The sequence below is a fragment of the Ambystoma mexicanum genome, chromosome 3q (genome assembly GCF_040938575.1).
Source record: "Ambystoma mexicanum isolate Mex_15411 chromosome 3q, UKY_AmexF1_1, whole genome shotgun sequence".
In the NCBI taxonomy this organism is placed as follows: domain Eukaryota; kingdom Metazoa; phylum Chordata; class Amphibia; order Caudata; family Ambystomatidae; genus Ambystoma; species Ambystoma mexicanum.
Genome location: NC_090926.1, coordinates 1,200,532,144 through 1,200,551,764, shown reverse-complemented (window position 1 = coordinate 1,200,551,764; position 19,621 = coordinate 1,200,532,144). Strand labels below are relative to the sequence as shown.

General features: G+C 45.9%; 1 protein-coding gene across 1 annotated transcript in view; it reads left to right on the top strand.

Annotated features, from left to right (window-relative positions):
• DNMT1 (DNA methyltransferase 1) overlaps positions 1–16,494 on the top strand; it is a 425,596-nt gene extending 409,102 nt beyond the window's left edge. The window contains exons 30-34 of the mRNA XM_069604056.1: positions 2,466–2,646; positions 3,487–3,650; positions 14,607–14,723; positions 15,338–15,431; positions 16,097–16,494. Coding sequence (XP_069460157.1) covers positions 2,466–2,646; positions 3,487–3,650; positions 14,607–14,723; positions 15,338–15,431; positions 16,097–16,134 — 594 coding nt within the window. The 3' untranslated portion in view covers positions 16,135–16,494. The remainder of the gene's footprint in view (positions 1–2,465; positions 2,647–3,486; positions 3,651–14,606; positions 14,724–15,337; positions 15,432–16,096) is intronic.
• The last annotated feature ends 3,127 nt before the right edge of the window (positions 16,495–19,621 follow it).

The following is a 19,621-nucleotide window of genomic DNA, read 5'->3' as shown; positions in this document are numbered from 1 at the left end:
GCAGTGAATGCAGGCCTTGGGTTCCTGAGCCTGTTGGGACAAGAGGGAGGACGTTTGGAGGGCTCCTGTGGCGGCACTTTGTACGTTGTCTGCAGCTATGGGCTCTCTTCGTTTCAGCGCCACTTCGTGGTTTCAGCGCTTGGTAAACGGCACCGTTGCTCATCTCAGATGCCGGTTGGGCTTTTGGAGGGTCCTTGGGAGACTCCTGGAGTTTCAGGCTGGATTTCAGACATTGCACTCTACTATGGATTTCTCGACTCCTGGCTCTCTGTTCTTGCAGCGAAGAAGTATAGCCAGTCGGGGAAGATGGTCCAGTGGAGTTCGTCTCGGTTAGTTGGTCCCACTAACCCAAGGGAAGAAGGTCCTTTCCAGAGCTTCTGTCGAATTGAAAGTTTCAGCACAGCAGTAGGGCTTCACCGGGCAATTCAAAGGTCCAGGAGGATGCAGCAAGCTTGGTTTGCTGTTTCTTCGTCTGTGTTTCTCAGTGGTTGACTGACTCGTCCCAAAAACCTCGCCTTTTTTAAGCAGGTTTCTCCCATTCATGCACAGCCTAGGCTCACACAGCAGGGTGGCTGTCTTGAAAGGCCTGCCAATCAGGATTGGTTGCATTCAGGCATTCCTAGAAACAAAGGACTGGGGAGTTTCAGGAACCTCCCTCACATTCTGCCTTTCCAGACACACTAGAGCCAGACTAACAAAACTAACAAAGGGCTCAAACCTGGTTCGACGCACAGAGTAAAACCCAGGAAAGACCTCCCAAACAATGTCAAAATGAGCGGGCCATTTTGACGAAATGGTCGCCCATGGGTGCTGTACTGCAGCTGCGGGTTCAGCATGCAGTAGAAAAGCACAATGGTAGGAACATTTTAACCACTGCCACCATCATTTAAATTAGTGAAGGTAACCTAAATGGTACGCCGTCCTTTCATCGTGGGATGTTTTATCGTGGGGGTTTTTACCTCGCTTTATTTGAGAAAAACTAATCACATTTTTTGGGGGTTGGAAAAATATATATATTGGGTGTGGGTGTTCAGGGATATATCAACAATTAAAGGGGATTGGGGGCCCCTAAAAAATAAACATTCCAATGGTTTTTCGTAAAAATCTGCAGTATAAAAGCCAGCGGAAAAACCTCCCGCAATGAAATGACATGGGACCACAAACATGCAAATGTAGGATAAAGGGCTACTAGGTAACTCCCAGCACTCCACATAAGATGGGGTGTATTGGACCTACAAAGAGAAGGTAAGTTAAGTCAATTTCACTTTACTACTCTTGGGAACTGTAGTATTTAAACCTTATGAGAAATCGAGGATTTCTGACACTGCACTGAAGGGGCTGTCACCATACAAAAAGTATATGCCTATGGAATTTGTCAGACTCCAACGGAGGAAACCCATAATCCAAATCCGGTCAAAACACATGAGTGAGACCAAGGTCTCGCTCACCCCAAGGTAAAAATAAAGTCCTATAGCCCAGCAAAAGAGCTGGGGGGGTCTCTAAGGTTGGAGGGAATTCGCACAGAAATTAGATTTTCCCTAACCGACAGTTACTTTAGCCCTATCCTCTTTATATATGTTAATAGATGCATGAGATCATACTGACGTATACAAATTTTATGTAGCTAAACCTTTAAGCTAAATTCAAAGGGCAATTGTTTTCATGAAATGATCATTACATTTTCTTGTGGGGTAAATTGGCAGTCCAGGAAGGTTTAAAGGTGGTCTGAAGTGCATTTATATCACACCACCAAGTTGCTATTTCTTTTTCACAAAGCAGCAGTTACTGTTTTTAAGGTTAACTGTTTCTCATTGTAAAAAAGTAAAGGAGGGTGTGGAGGAGGAGTTCAAAATGACTTAATTGCATGTAATTTAAAACTATTTTTAATTTTAATGTTTTCTGAAATCGGTCACATTGGTGGAGTTATTCAAATGTATGAATATTAATAGATAACCATGAGAAAGCAAATGAAATTACTTATCCTAGCGAGAGATTTCTGGTAACTTTTCTGTAACCATGCTTTTTGGTCTAAATGGTAGCATAGCACCCTGTACGTTCCTTCCTTATCGAACCTATGCTGTGTGCAAAAGAATGGAAGTCTAACCTTTGCTGCTCCTAGGGTTGCTGTTCGGTTGAGCTCAATTCAATCTGCTGAGGTTTCACTAACATCAATGAGATTACAGCGTACGCTTTTGTCAGGCACTGGTTGGACTGCCTCATCTAATATTTACACAATTAAGATTCAGTCCATGTATAAAAGTTTTGTTTCAAAGACTGAATACTAATTTGAGTTTTTCCTAACAGTTGTGTTATGTTCTAAAAGTCAGCGTCTTGGCCTTAATGTTTCAGGTTCTAGTTGCAAACCTTCTGTGCATTACACGATATTTTGTGATTTCACTGCTCAGTTGGAATGCTGACAAAGATGCTTTTTTTCAAATTCCTCACTAAATTTACATTTTCTATAGGACATGAGTGCATTGGTTGCTGGTAGAATGAGGCACATTCCTTTGGCTCCTGGGTCAGATTGGCGAGATCTCCCAAATATAGAGGTACGGCTTACAGATGGTACCACCTCAAGAAAATTGCGCTACACACACCACGACAAGAAGAATGGTGCTCTCAGAGGGGTCTGCTCATGTGCTGAAGGTAAGGCCATATGGTTTAGATTATACAGCATCTCCACTATTGGACATCTACCATTCTTGTTTTTAAATATTCCCACCTAACGCTGGAAACTCCAGGAGCAGCAGCCACTTCTAAAACTGCTTCGATAACTAGTTGGTGGCACATTTTTGCCTATGCTGGGCCATTTGAACATCTGATCATTTTCCGAGGTAATTGCCAAGTGAGTCCATCCATGCCTCACTGGGGTCATGACTCTTGGCTGGAGGCTACTGCATGGGTGCCCCTGAGCATGTAATTGGATTGTGCCAATGTGAGTTTTATGTTTTTAGTATGGGACCTCTTACCTTTTTGCTATTCTTTGCTGTGGATTGTTTGGATTTTTAAAGCTGCATACTTCAGTTGTAAGTGCAGCTAGGATACTTTTGTTTTGGTTAACTTAATTTCCTTTTGTAATAGTTTGAGAATACCAAGCAATAATTGAAGCAATACAATTTGTCTTTTATGCAATAAAGACCAATACTGAAGATTAAGAAGTTGCCTCTAGTGTAGTTACCTAGTATGTGTGCTATTTTATACATTCATGTAAGACCCATCCTCCCCAAGCCCTCCCCCTAGGAGGCTGGCTGTTTGACTATACAGTATGAACGTGTCTCGAATCAGTCCTTTTGGTAGACTTGGTTATGATCAGTTGCTTGTTCTGCTTCTTCTAGTGTCACATACTGTTGGTATTTCTACAGGAGATGTTTCTGCTCTAGACCGAACATTAACTGGGACCAGATTTTATCTGAGTTCACGCTCCCTGAGCCTGTCTTGTTTTTTAGTCCCAGTAATGTGAAGACTAATGTGATTTTAATCTGCTAGGTAAACCGTGTGATCCTGCAGACAGGCAGTTCAACACTCTTATTCCTTGGTGTCTACCACATACTGGAAACCGACACAACCACTGGGCTGGCTTATATGGAAGACTGGAGTGGGACGGCTTCTTCAGTACCACAGTCACCAATCCAGAGCCTATGGGCAAACAGGTAAGTGTTCGTGGCTGTGTCTTCAGATGGATGTCCCTGGTGTTGGAATGATTCGTCTAACTTATCAAATCTGCCAATTGCCTGACTTTTTGTTTTTAACTTTGGCGGCTACATGAATTAAGAAATGGAATTCTACACGTGGATGCTTTGGTATGCTTTACTGATCTTCTGGTTAAGTTTTAAACAGTATTTAGTGACCAGATTAGCTGGTGTGGGCTAAGATTTTCAAATATATGCTACATCTTCTTGACTTGTGTTAACCCCAGAACCGTTTGCTTGGACTTGATTATTTGTCCATGTCCCTAGGTGAGTGGGAATCTTTTCCCCTCTCACCTCGGTTTACTTTCTATTAGTGACATTTGTCTCTCCGTAGTGTGTGGATTTATAGTTCTGTATAACTTTTGGGCTTAGGCTGGTTTGCCCCTTTGTGCTAAGCCTTTTTAATTTCTCTTTACCCCTTTGGAACAGTAGTTCACCCAAGTACATTAAAGGGGATGGAAATCCCACTTTATGAGACGGCACACCTCACCTTATGTGGAGCCGAGTTGTTAACCCCTTTCTCACTTCCTGTTAGCCTTTTTGTTACAATTATAAGTTAACTTGAATGGCTGGTGGCAGTGACATTAATACTTGCAAGCTGTCAAATCAGCTGTGGCCATGCACAAGAGGGTCGCCCTTCTGCTAGGATTGTGGGCTCCTTTTTTCACCATTACTAGTTTGCTTGTTTCTGAGGCTTTCTGCCGTCCTAGGTGGGAAAGATCTTGGAAGTTTTGTCTTCGGTAGGATTCCTTTGTAGTCCCTGCCAAGGCTCCAGAGTCTGAAGGTAGGAAGCGATGGAGTCCAAACCTCTGCAGCCATTTGTCTTTCACCTTGTCCAAGAGGAACCAGTTCCCACTGGGGGGCTGGCTGTCCGAATTGGACAGCCAGCTGCCCCTTTCTGTAAACTGCAGGGAGTTTGCAGAAGTTGTGCTGTAGTTCCTGATAAAGACTGATTCTGAAAGCTGCTGACAAGTCGACCACTGGAACCAAATTGCAAGATGAAGAAACAGATGTAACAATTTCCAGTCGCCAGTGTAACCCTTCCTTCCAGTAGACCTGGGGATCCTGAATGAGACTACTCTTACCCCGAGGCTAGTGAGGTCCACTAGTCTTGAGAATAACTGCAGAACTACTACCCCAAGGCTGGTGAGGTCCACTAGTTTTGAGAATAACTGCAAAACTATCCCTCGATGTGCTGTGACCTTGCTGGGCTGAAAACTGCCAATACCTCAGACTTCGTGCATGAGTGCATGTCTTCAGTCAGATTCCTGCTGAAACTTTGGACTCCTGCTGGACCTCAAGAGACACGATTCGTATCCAGTCCACACAGAGCGCAGGACCACATTGGTGAAGAGAATCAGACCTGCAATATTCATTCATCAGGTAGCTGTAAAAGGGCGCCAAAACTGCTAGAAGCCTTAAAGCTTCCTTTTGTTGGAAGCCTCTCCTGTCGAGTGCAGCTTGCAGTTTCCCTTCAGTGTCCATTTCTTCAGTCTCCAGGACATGGACCAGGTCCTGTGCTGCTGCTTCAGGAAGATGACAATGTTCCTGATTTGCAGTTTTTGTACTGCCTTGGATATGGTTTTTAAAAGTCTTGGTAAGGCTTTAGGAATTATCTTAACACCTAGCCTTACTACCGCTTAGAATTTGGAGCACTTTGAATATTTGGCGTGTGTTTTTGTGTGTGGTATGATCTACATCAACTGGTGCTTGGATGTTATTACTGGGACCCTCAATTCTCTTCTAGGAAGAGTGAATTTGAAGGTCATCTTTATGCTTAGTAAATGGGGCTGCCCGTGTATGCTAAATCTTCTCTCCCCTCAAGTATGGCTCCTGTTCAGATGCCTGGGATGAGACTACAGCATATAACATAGCTTTGTAAAGGTAATTCGTGGACATATCCCTCGACTGCCCCTTGCTGTTGGTGTCCTCGAGCAGGTTTAGATGCTGCATGGAGTATGCAGACTCGGCTGCACACTGTTCCGTGCCTGTGCATGGATAAGCTCTCATTCTATTACACAAAGTAAAGCTGTCTCAAGCTTAGTCACAGGACGAAGTGTCTCATGGATCTAGCTGGGGTACCACTGTCTTAGGAGCCATAATGTAGAGCACACAATCGGTCAGGCTTTTGTTTGTTTGGCTAATGGGAATACTACCAAAAGCCAGCAGCAGGACTACATCGGGTAAATGCTTTCTCAACAGAGTAACCAGGCAGATATGCTAACTGAAAGGGGGGTGACTAAGTTGACATCTATTTGACATTGCCATATGGGAGGAACATTACCCCAGGACTGACTAAGGAAAGGTTGGGATAGATGGATTGACCTTCTGGAGGCAATGTCTGTGCTTACACCTGGGGTGTACTTCAATGAGTGTTCCAAAGGGCTCTTCAAATGGGGATACACTTCAGATTGTGCTGAACGGCTGTTGAGGCACTGAATAATCTGGTATTGGACACAGATCATGGGATTAATATATTGACAAATGTGCTTAACAAAGCCCTGACAGATGAACCCTTAGTCCGTTAGGAAAGGTACGAAGCCCTTGGCAGCACTTCACGCAAGACATTGTGGGTGTTCTGTGTAGCACATGTGCCGTGCAGGGCGTGTAACCCCTTTGTTTTTTTCTGTGTAGCACAAGCCAACTTGCATGAAGTGCTCTGGCCTTTAGTTCTTTGTCTAAAGTAACATTCTTTTGTTACTGCCCATGCTTCTCCTGAACAGGCTGCTGGAATTTAATTGTTTGTACTGTTTGTGAATGCAACTGTTGGGTACAAATTAGTGCAGTCCAACTGGTGTGGCACTCGACGAGACTAATCTCTAGCTATTGGGGTAACCCACATTTTTAATATAGTCCTGTACTACACAAGTTGGTAGTGTGACTGAGCAGCCAGGCTTATTTTGTTGTAATGTGAGCTGTAGAGTTGTGCAATGAAACCAGTAAATAAAAGTATCCAATTAAAACACTTGCACACAGTTATATAATTATACACAAAGATTTTTAAAACATTCTTTAAGAAGCTGTAATTAGCTGTAACATTAATCCCATGTTGGAATTCAATTCGAAATGTGAATAAAGCAGGCAAGTAATTCATTCATAAATTGCACCTGTTCCAGTACCCAGAGGTGACGTCTTTTGAGGTCAGTATAGCATTCGTATAGCATCACCTTTGCAATATTGAGATTTCAAGGAAGGAAAGGTTAGTTGGATCGGAACAGACTGATGGGTTATAAGAACATTTGGATTTTCCCAAAGTGATGCAGGCAGTCTATTATGCCAGCATTGAAGTGTTCAACATTTAAAACCTGTAAGGAACAAGCATTTCCAAAGCCAATGGGTTCAGAAGGAGGCCTTTAGGGAGCTAGAACAGTCAGTCAATGGACAAAGTCAAAGTTCTGATGCTCTTCCTAGAAAAAAAAAATTCTTAAATAGTCAGTGTTAAAGACATCACAGCAACTCGTGGAGTCACCTTTAGAAAGCACAAACTGTAAAGTGAATGCAGGCAGGTTGAGGTCAACTTCATGTAAGGTTTAAATCGCACTCCCAAAGATGGGAAGAACCCCAAATGGCAAAAGGAAAAAATATCCAAAACACACAGTACCTTGAAAATGAATGTTCCAGCTGGTTACATTCACGATGCAATGCAGTAGACTCTTGTTCCTGGTCCTTGGCGGTCCTTCGTGCCACGAAGATCTGGTCGGATTCGGACTTTGGAAGACGATGCACTCACGTAGCCTAGGTACCCTGGGTATTGGGTTTCTGCAGCCTAGGGAAGTCGCAGCAAGTCAAGGGATGTGCCAAAATAGTCTTGAAGCTAGTTGGTCCCACCCGCCTAAGGGAGGAAGTCGTCCTTTACAGGTCTTTCCAGTCGATCAAAAAGTGGGTCCGCACAGCTGCAGGGCTTCACTGGGCTCTTCGCAGTCCAGGAGAGTGCTGAGGTCTTGTCTCATCTGCGGATCTTGTCCTCAGTGGTCAACTCTGCTTTGTCCAAAAAACTCACTTTTTATGCAAGTTCCCGTTCATTCATGGCCCTAGGCTGTCGATCACACAGCAGGGTGGCTGTCCTCCACGACATCCATCCAATTGGAACTGGCTTCACTCTGGCATACCTAGAGACAAAGGACAGGGCAGTGGTGTCTTTTTTTACTGCCTAGTGACAGGTGTCTGCAGGCAGGTACCTTTGCTGCAAAGGGGTGACCATTTTCAGAAAATGGCTTGCTTTTTTTTCGCTATTTCTTGTAAGTTTGTTTCTTCTGGGCTTTTGCTCTGTTTGCAACAGGTTGAGTCCTTTGTGTAGTTTGCCTTTGGCAGCCTTCAGTCCTGAAGCCTGGACAGGCAGGAAGTGAAGGAGGGTCCTGAAACGTCCTGGTTCTTTTGTATTTGTGTGCCTGAATGAAACAAGTTTCATTTGGCTGTACTAACTCGGGACCTTGGTAGAGTGGTAGAGCAGTCAGGCTCATTTTAAGAGGAAGATCTGAGCTGTATACAAGTACACTGAACCTAGTTAGACATGCACACCAAAGAAACTCTTAAATAAAATGTTGAGGCTTGTGGAATCTGCTTAGATCACATGCTGTGCATAGACCATAGAGTATTTTCGACTCAAAGGGACCTCGACAGGGTGTGCCAGTAATACTATCCCGTGTGACGTCCACTGTACCCATGATCCCTCTCACATCCGGATCCCTCCGATTGGTTTTTTTCCGCCATTCTAGACGGACGCGTAGTAGCGGTTCCTTTTGGCGTAAAGCCATTGACTGTTTACAATTAATGATAGTATTTCTATCCTTTCACCGACTTGTGAAACAAACCGGCGAAGACCGAGAAACTGCCTGTCGAAGACTACTGTGACTAACCGTTTGGCCTTGGAAGGCTGTCCCGGGTCTTGGCCCAGACAGGCAGAGGGGGAGGCTATTTTAGGATACATATACTCCCCTTCCTACACTTTGTTCGCCGTAAACTATAATTTTGGAAAACACCTTTTTAAATTCTGCCCCAAGTATAATCGCAAATTCCTGTGGTTAGACAAACACTTAGTTTGTAACTTCCAAGACCACGTTGAACCGTCTTGTCGAGCATTCAGGCTTTTCAAGCCAAAGACGTTAAAGGACTGCTCCACAAAACACTGGGCCTACTACGCCAGGCATCTTGAGGCCATGGAGGTAGAAGGCTCCTTTAGCGATGGCAGCGACGCCGTCCTTTCGGACCACGACTGAGTAGCTCCAGCTACTCGAGCGCAGGACCCGTCCTTGTAGAACAGGCTGGCGGTCATGTTGTGAGGATTACACCCGGCGGCGGTAGCGCTACAAAGACACACCACTAAGCACATAAGCCCCGGTTGAGACTCGACACATGGGTTGAGTGATCAACAACGTTCGACACCCAGGGAAAGGTCCGAGTCCTCTGGGCAATCTCGCTCTATCGCCACACGACAGGGCCCAACCGTCGGCAAGGGTGTCGCTCACCAAACTCCCGAAGGTCGATTGTCCACAGACGAGGCCTCAGCCCTACCCGCAGCCGAAATTCGACGCTCCGCGTCAGATAAGGTGGCAGGCCTCAAGAAGTCTGTAAAACACACCTCTGGGCCCTGGGGGGGAGAGAGAAACATCACAAATACCTCCAAAAACCCCCATAAAAGGAAAAGCCTAAACAATCCACGCCCATAGAAAAACCAAGAATCTAGGCGTAAGGTGGTACCTCCCGCAGATGAAGATTTAGGACTTCCCCTCAATCTGTGATAATGCCAAAGAATGGTCTTCACAGGATATTGACAAGTAATGAGAAGAATGACCTTCATGGGCAATTTCTTTGAAAAGACCACGTATTACCTTCAGAGTCAACTCCAGTCCCTCACCACAGCTCAATCTGGGTCTCCAGCTTCTGCCTTACATACTCAACCCCCTTCTAAGAGGTATTGTTCAAATGGTCCTTTACAGAGTACAGTCATAGATCTCTGACTCAGAATATCTCTCCTTTGTAGCGGCAGCTGACCCTCAGTTTATTGATGAGGATACAGAGGACACTTATTATGGGGGATGAGGAGGACCAATAGGCAGACCAAGATGCCAATATGTACTCTATAGATTCCCCTCTTAACCAAGACACTCCAGTTGGCGATTCTCCTATTGATGATCAACCCCTCTTTAATTAAGTACTAGCCAAGGCGGCTGAGCACTTTCAGATTGACACCCAGGAGGATAAAGACTTTGCAGAACAAATCCTTGGGGACAAAGATAGTGGCCCAGTTTATCCTGCTACTGAAAAGGGGTGCAGCGCAGAATACAGCCATCTTTAAAAGCCCCTAATCTCACGCAGGCCGTAAACCCACGTGTGGAGAAATTATTCAGACCCTCACCTTCAGACCATTGTATTAGAGGGCAGCTGAAGACAGGCAAATTAGTTGAGACTATGACTAGAAAGACAGAAGGGACACCCCTTGCTTCCTCTGAGGCTCCACCCGATAAGGAGAGCAAGAAGATTTACACCATGGGCGGAAAGGTCGCCTCCTCTGCGGCCTTTCAGACCAGAATAGCGAACAATGTAACTCTTGGCTAGTTGCAACCGCCACAAGTGGGAGGAAATGGCTGCTTTACTTTCATCTGCCCCAGAGCCACTCAAATCCCGATTAGCACAGTTGTCTGCAGATAGGAGGGCGCTGTCTAGCTGTCTCCTTAAAACCAATTTTGACGCATCGGACAATGCCGGAAGTCATTGCGCAAGGGACCGTTAATAAAAGGCCTGCATGGCTGCACCAGTCAGGTTTTGGACTGGAAACGCAGGCCACTCTAATAAACATGCCAGTTGAACCTAACTTGCTCTTCAGTAAGGCCGTAGAAGATGCGTTTAAAACAGCAAAGGACTAGTATGACATTCTTAAATCTTTAGGTCAACTCGATAACCAGCCTTCCGGACAGAGGGTTAACGGACATTTTCGCCGTTTGAGGCCAAAACTCAACTAGGATCCAGCTACAATCCAGGTCAGGGTTCCCCCCTGGGGAAATAATCATGGCCAATCTTACCAAGTCTTTCTCAGAGGACAACGCAGAGGTTGGGCACAGGCCCTACTCGAGGTGGCACACCATTCCGCTTCAGGTGTCCTCCCATGCTTCTCCACTAGGACCATTTCCAGCTTCACCCACGCATGGGAGGGAATCGCCTCAGACAGATGGGTGCTGTCCACAGTAGCAGACGGATACTGTATAGAACTACTCCAACGTCCCCACAGCAAAAGATCCACTCAGAGGAACACCAGCGTATCCCTCTCGAGATAACCACACTTCTATTAAAAGGCGCCATTAAAGTCGTCCAGATCAACCAGGTAAACGGGGGTATTTATTCGACTTATTTCCTTGTGCCAAAGAAAGATCTAACAATGCGTCCATTAGATTTGCGCCCTGCAAACAAGTATGTCGAGCCACAAGTTCTGCATGACTACGCTACAAGAGGTAATCCTCTACTAAAAGATCACATGGCAACCACTGGATATGAAAGATGCCTATTTTCATATTTCAATGTTCCCAGCGCACAGAAGATTCTTGCGTTTCAAGTTAGCGAACCAGCTCTACCAATACAAGGTGCTGCCCTTTGGCATAACCTCTCCTCCAAGGGTATTCAGAAAGGTACTGGCGGTGATGGCAGCGCACCTGTGCATGGAGGCAATCCCAGTGTAACCTTACCTGGACGACTGGCTCATTACAGGGGAATCGCTCCTGATTTGCAGACAAAACATTCGGAGAACAATCAACCTCCTCTTGAAGTGCTTGGCACTAGGCTTGACTTTTTTCTCGTTGATGGAGAAGCCCAATTGACAGTTCCTAGGAGTGGTCTTAAGCTCAGAGGAGGGGGTTGGTCTTTCCATCAGAGGAAATACCCCATTATCAGGCCGGCAGCCAGATAAGGGTGCGCAAAGCGATGTTTATTAGGCATGGCATCTTGCATTTACCTGGTTCCTCATGCAGGAGTGGTTGGCGAAATAGTGGTTTCAGGCAAGTGGTCAGTGGAACAATCTACTGGTCGTTTCGCCATCACTTGTACAAAATCTTCACTAGTGGACAAGAGAGAATCTAGCTAAACGGAAATCTTTCTACGATCCAGAGGTACAGGCGGTTGTCACGACAGACTCCTCACTGGCAGGGTGGGGGGCTCACTACCTTCACCACACAGCTCAGGGTCTGTGGTCTCGTACTGTCGCTCAGAACCTCATTAATCTGCTGGAACTTCTGGCAGCATTCGAGCCCCATTTAACAAACCTATCTGCAGATCCTAACAGCACTACAACAATGTTTTATATCCACAAACGGGGGTACACGTTCTCAAACTGTCCAGACTTGCACAGCAAATTTGGAAATGGGTACTCAGACGGAAAATGTTCCTGTCGTCACATGTTCTAGGGGAACTCAACTCTCAGACTCATTGAGCAGAGATCCCCTCCCAGAGGAACATGAGTGGCGTCTACATAAAGGAGTCGTAGGACACTCTCAATGGGGTTTCCCCACAATAGACCTATTCGCCACAAGAAAACAGTCAATGCCCAGACTTCATGGCCAGGTTCCAAGGGGAACGCCCTATGGATGAACTGGTCAGGGAAATTTGCTTACATTCGCCCCGTTGTCCCCCACCCCTCATGAGGAAGTGGTGAACAAGATGCCCAAGGAACTGAAGGCGCTTATCCTAGTTGCTCCGATGTGGACAAGACCACCATATTCACATCTGCGCACACTGGCAAATTGCGATTCCCATCAAACTCCTGTGCCATTACAACCGACTCACCCAGCACGAGGGACTAAGTGCACCTGCAGCCGCACTATATGAACTTGGCAGCACGGCTCCTGAGGTCATACAGTTCGGACATCTCAACCTGCCACAGAGATGCATGGATATCTTGAAAGAATCAAGAAAACCAAACACTAGGCACTGTCACTTTGACAAATGGAGAAGATTTGTAATTTGGTGGCAGGCTAAACAGAATAACCCCATAGAATGCACTCCGTCCCACATTCTAACTTGTATGCCCCATTTGCTAGATGCAGGGTTAGTATTTAACTTCCGAAAGGCCCACCTGGCAGCTTTGTCAGCCTACACGCCCTCTCATAATGGAAAGTACCAGTCATCAAAGCATTTATGGAAGGGGTAAAGAGACACCACCCTCCAATTTCTAACCCGCCGCCAGGTTGGGACCTCAATGTGGTTCTTGCTAAGTTCATCGGACCCCCTTTCAAGCCTATGCACAGGTCTAGTCTGAAACACCTGACTTATAAAAGTGCCTTCTTAGTGGCTATCGCTTCCATAAGAAGGGTTGGTGAAATCCAAGCATTGTCAGTGCAGGATCCTTTTTTGTTGTACAAAGACAAGCTGGTTTTATCTTCTCACCCTAGGTTCTCACCTACATACTTCTCCAAAATCCATGTAAACCAGTCAATTGAGCTACCGGCTTTCTTCCAAGAACCCACCAGCTCAGCTGAGGTAAAACTCCACACACTAGATGTGAGGAGAGCAGTCCTCTATGTAGACAAGACCAGACCGCTAAGAAAAACAGATCAATTGTCTCCATAGCGCCAGGCAGTGAAGGTGACCGCATCTCTAAGAATGCCATCTCTAGGTGGATAGTCGGATGTATCCAACTGTGCTATTCCCCATTAGATAACACTGCCTATTACGCCCAGGGCTCACTCCACAAGAGGTACGGGAGCCACTCTGGCTTTTATTGCAAATGTCCCCTTAGACAGTATTTGCAAGGCAGCTACATGGAGCTCTGTACATACTTTCACTCAGCACTACTGCATTGACGCCCATTCCAAGGCAGATACAAGTGGTTCTAAGACATTTATTCGCTTATGAACCTTCTCACATCCCCCTTCCGTCTTCCTCTGCTCGCTAATCTATGCACAGCATGAGATCTAAGCAGATTCCACAAGCCTCAGAAAGAATACATTACTCACCGTAATTGTATTTTTGATGCTTGTATCTGCTTAGTTTCACGTGCGACCCGCCCTTCCTTCCCCTCGAGGTGCATGGATGCTTATGAGCTTGTCTGATGCATATCTGCTTGGATACAACTGTACTCGCGCTACACCTCATGCTACCTAATGACAGAAAAATAACAATCTGAGGGAATCCTGACACATGAGGGATCATGGGTACAGTGGACATCGCACTAGGGATAGTATTACTGGCATGCCTTGTTGAAATCCCTTTTCGAGTTTCGAAAACTAATACTCTGCAGCTTCCACTAGATGTCGGCCTATGGACAGTATGTAAATCTAAGCAGATACAAGCATCAGAAATACGATTACGTTGAGTAATGTATCCCATATTCTATATACCCCAGAATCGCTTAGACGTTTACACTCTAGTACTTCGGAATGCTTGAATACACTTCAAAGGACACTTTCACGTTTGTTTGCAGTGGTCTTTTCAAGGTGTTGCAAAGGGTCTGCAGGAGTCTGGTCATGTGCGTCAGTTTCCAGTGGTTAGCTTTCCTCTCCAGAAGCCTCCCCTTTTACACAGTTCAGCACACTCCTCTGAGATTTCTCAGCAGTTTACAGAAAGGGGCGTGTGGCTGTCCAATCAGTCTGCCAGACCCCCAGTGGGAGCTGGTCCCATTCTGGCACTGAAACTACTCCCAACTTCCGGCTTGCCCAGACACACTGGAGCTACTGGTGGACACCCATGGGTTCCTGCCAATGGCAACACCTACACATACCCCAGCATTCCCCCCTTGGGCACTTTGAAACAGTATTTTTTTTTATTGCGGGGGTAGCCTGTGTCCCAATACGTATAAAGCACCAGCTGCCAGCCTGCCACTGACAAAGTATACCCAGCACTGAGTAACTTGTTTCTGAAATGACCATGTGTGCAGAACGTGAATCCTATGCATAGTGCGGCTTGTATTTAGTTGCCTTGTTTTACTTTTTTCAGGGTCGCGTGCTTCATCCCGAACAGCACCGTGTAGTCAGCGTGCGCGAGTGTGCACGCTCTCAAGGCTTCCCAGACACTTACAGATTCTTTGGAAATGTTCTTGACAAACACAGACAGGTACGTCCTTTCTGCCGGTGCATGGGCTGCCATCTCTGGCTATGTGGGAGCCACGCTTAAAAATGTAACGCAGCCTCAGTCAAGCGCTGCTTGAGGCCTTGAATGCTCGTGATTTTCGTACGTTTGAAGAATGTCCCATTCGACTCGTTGCAGTAGTTTCCTCCAAGCTAATGTTTTCCTGTAATGTTCTAATTACTTGTCAATCACCTGTGGAAATCTGGTGCTTTGCTCTTCCACATTTACTTTGCAGAACGCTGCATTTTCTTAGTCAAGTGTCCTACGTTTGATATGATGGGTTATTTATAACGCGCTTAATACCAGAGGTTTCTAAGCGCGGACCCGGGGATTGAACCTGTGTTGCTCCGTGTCTTGCTTCCAAGACGAGCACGTTGCCCCTGTGCTATCCTCCGGAGACCAAATGCATATCCTTGGCATTGCTCCATGTTATTGGGATAATGTTCTAAAGGACCCACTCTTAAGAACCGAATGCACGTGATGAACTTAAATGAGGGGACACTTGCTTTGCATGCGCTGCGTGGCGGAAAATGGTTTGAAACGAGCGCCCAAAATGGGAGTGCCGAAAGAATGGTCTTTAATATGTTCTTTCTTTTCAGGTTGGTAATGCAGTACCGCCTCCTTTGGCAAAGGCTATTGGTCTGGAAATTAAGTCCTGTATGCTGGCAAAAGTGAAAGAAGAAACGTCAACAGGTACATGGTTTTAGCTTGTCCTCCGGCTCCAGATTGAAGGCTTGAATGCAGTCCCAGATATAGTATTTGATGTGATCCTGGAACATGCAGCTGCTGCAAGGTCTTTATGTACAGGGAGGGGTTCTCCAGCTGTTTGCGGGATGCACATTCGTCCCATTACAGCTTCCTGTGATGTGATCTCGCATACCTGAACACGACTCAAGGTCCTGTAAGAAGGGCAAGGTGATCCGTGAGGTGAGATGCAGAACCGGAGCGAGTGCAGACTGAAAAGCCAGGGCTGTGCTCGGCCGTGTCTTGCTAAAGCCCTCGAAGGTCCAGAAGCATCACTAGCGAGTGCTCACCAGAGTGACTATTTGATGTGTATTGGAAGGTGATTGGAGAGGGTGGGGGTGGTGGAGATGGTAAGGGTGCGACATTATGCCTCTAGGCTCTGCAGTGTTCTCATTGTCACTGTCCTACTGTCAAACCCATTCATTGGATGTATTGTAGTGTGCAACAAGGATTTGGGAATGGCAGATTGTGCAAGGGGTCACTAGTCGACATACCCCCTTACATGCATTGCTTCAGGGTTCTGGTAGGCATCGGCATGTGAATATGAAGGGACACCCTTCACTCCTAATCGCTGTAAAAAAAGATTTTACAACTTGCACTTTTTTCTTTTGCAGAAAATATCAAGCGGGAACAGATGGACACAACAGATTAATTTTTCAATCTTACTCGTATTACCATCAAGATTCTCCAAACATGCACTGAATTCTTCTAACATGCTGAAATAGTTTCCATTCAGACGTGCTTGTGAACAGTGTCTCTTTTGGCTGACATTGACCTGTATATGACATTCAATTTTATTAACTGATCACCTCATGATCAACTGTGCAGTGCCCTTCGTGCATTTTTGCATTTTAAGAATGGTTTTATGCATTGGAATCACATGGTCTACTTTTAATCAAGTGGAACTCTATGTAGTTTTTATATGTTGTAATATTTCTTCATAATAAAGCTCTCCTGTAAATTACTATTAAATATTCTTTTACCCTCAATTAAAGAAATACATATTTAGAAACCGGTCTACTTTGTCTTTATAACCATGTACGAGCTTGTCTTATTGAACCTGCCTTGGTTTTTAGTTGCAGCACTGAGTTATTAGCTCTTTGTCTGGGAAGCCCTGTTGCCACAGCAAACACGGAAAACGTCAACGAGCTGCTGAAGCATCACCACTGCAATGGTGTTTTCCAGAACAACCCTTTGGAAGGGTTCTCGAATAGCCGTCTAGCAAACACACACTATCAAGGTAACGTGGTCTTGGCAGTAACGCAGACAGCGGCAGCTATGTTTAGGTGGTGGGCAGGCACGTGAAAGTAAAGTTAACCACACACCATCAAATTGGCTCCTTATTAGCCCTTAAAGCAGAGACCATCCTATATCCCAAACCACACTTGCATACCCACTGGTCAAATAAATTGAAGACTGCCTACATTTTACACCCAGACACAGCAAAGCAGTTCCAATCAATGAAACTGGGATGGTAATTGGCCAAAATGCCAGGGGTACAGGGCGTGACATCACCGGATGAGATGTCCTGCAAAGCATCGTGGGTGAAAATATATACCACCTTGGACACAATGCCAAACTGCTACTTAAGCAGACACGACGGATGCTATATACCACTGCAGTCTTATAAACTACTAGACCAGACGTGTGCAGCTGTAGTTGGTAGAACATGGCAATCCTATGCCAAAGCCCCACATTCCCAGGTGCTGCCATAATGCAGTATGGCAAATGTAGCACCTATTTGAAGAAGCTGCCATCTTATGTCTGTTTTTATAGTCCTACAGTCTAGGCAGTCCAAATATTTGTTAGCATATCGTCGAAGCAACCTATATAAAGCGAAGTGTATCCTCAAATGCCCCCCCTTATGCCATCCAAAGTCAATTTATGCCTCATACGTCTGGTATGGTCACCATATATAAGGGAGAGCCTTGCATGCCTTTTTACTGCCTCCATATGTGAAGTTCAGCCTTAAGTGCTCCAGTAATGCCATTCAATGACCTTTTATGCATGATATAAGGTGCCATGTGCCGCCTAATGTGTAATTGTTCCAATAGGGTGCCGAATCTTCTCAAATGATCCATAAACGGCAGTTCTTTATGCTTGGTTTCTTTACCAAACATGTGCAGCCTAAAATTACCCATTATCTTAAAACTAATGCTTCATGCTAATGGAAAGTCGGTGGATCGAAGTCAAGGCATCATTCCCACTTGCTGCCGTCACATGGTTTCACAAATGCATGTCATCTTTACCAGACGAGGGCAGCCGCCTGTGGCTAATCGGATGTTTAAGCCAATAGTGCCCATGATCCTTCACAATACACTGTGCTGTGTACATCTGATGGGAGGTGTAGTGAAACGGGAGAGGCGAAGATGGCGGGCCACTGCAACAGATGATGTGCAGGCTCATATGGTCATTTGCTGCCATTCTATGCCAAGCATGTTCCTCAATGCCCCAGAAAAGTGTCAGTACACGAGGAAGAGGCAGATGTGAATGAGGAAAAAAGGGTGAAACATGGACATGCAGTGGAAGAGGAGTGAAGAAAAGACTCGTGGGAGAGGCATGTGAAGCAAGAATACTTTGAGGTTGTGTGCGGGGGGGCGTCCTTAATTTTTCCAAATCCCCCCACCCCATAGTAAGTTGCATTTCCCTCTTTTGCGCGAACCCTCCAGGGGTGGACTGGCCTATAGGGAACTCTGGAGATTTCCCGGGAGGCCTCTGCACCCTGGGCCTCGTGTAGAATTTCCCAATTTTCTCATAGAAAAAGGGTTGAGCTAGCTAAAAATGTTTAATATGGGGCCGCTTTGAAAATTCCAGGGCCTCTTTTGGTTCCCAGTCCTTCATCCCTCCTCTCCTTCAACGAGCACAAAGTGCAAACCTCAGACACATTTATTCAACTCATTGTGCCTCCACAACTGGTTTTCTCCCAGCCTACCACAATGATGTTAAAAGTGCAAATTAACAGATTTAATTAACTATATGGAAGTATTTGCTTTTCTCCAGCATGGGGTTTGGCATGGATTCACAAGCTCATGAATATTCTGTCAGGCCGGGAATTCTCGGTAAAAGAAAACATTTTCATTGTCTTTCTCCAGCATTGGATCTTTCATGGATTCACATGCTTAGAATATTCCCCGTCGTCAGACTGGGACCCCTCAGTACACATATATAGCCTTTTCCTATAGGAAAACTTCTGACACTTCTGACGCATGCTCCGTAGGCTGTACCAGTATAAGGGGCCCGCCCCCGCGGCTCCCCTACAGATTTCAACCGTCTCCAAAGTAGTGGGATCTCCTCGCGTTGTCTTACTATTTTGTACAAGATTGTATTCCTGGAGTTTGAGTTAGAGAAAATGTCCTCCATGTCAGGAAAAGCGCTGTTCCGTCCATGCACGACGTGCGGCTTGAAAAAAGTTTACTAGGGGGACTGACATATGGATTGTATATATTGCCTCCACCCTCATCATTTGGCTGATAACTGCGACATATGCAAATGGTTTTCTCAAAAAACCCTTTAAGACCGGAGTCGACGGCTGGTGTCATGGCTGAATGATGGAGCGGGGGCATACCCCCCTTCGGAGGTAGGCTCCATATAATCGGCGAAAACATCACACCGCGCTACCTCGTCGGAACCACCGGCGAAGAAATCTCGACCGACGGAAAAAGTCATCTGGGAGTCACTCATCTAGAGACTCCTCTTCAAAGAAATCATCATCAAAAAAGCATGAAAAGGAAAGGAAATCCTCCTCGGGCGATCATCATAGATCGACCACGAGTCGAGTAAAAGCAGGCCAAGTGTGGAAAAGGCGGGACCGCCTAAACCACCTGCTAAGTCACCGTCGACGGCGGTCCAGTCATCGGCCTCCACCCTGCCACTAACGCAGGTGGCATCCACCGTCCCACCGACAACGGCGGCGACTATGGCCTCGTCGACGGGGGTTCTACTGGAGGCCTGAAGTTTTTGATCCGATACCCCCCGGATACTTTACTGCAAGAACAGGCTGTGTCGCTGTCCTCGGAGGATGAGAACAAGAGAATAGCTGGCCCAGCAGACCTAGGGCTATGAGTGGCTGACAAGTCGTCGACGAGGGGATCCGGTATACCGGTATCTGCCCCTCTTCTCAATCTGTTTTGTCGTTGGAA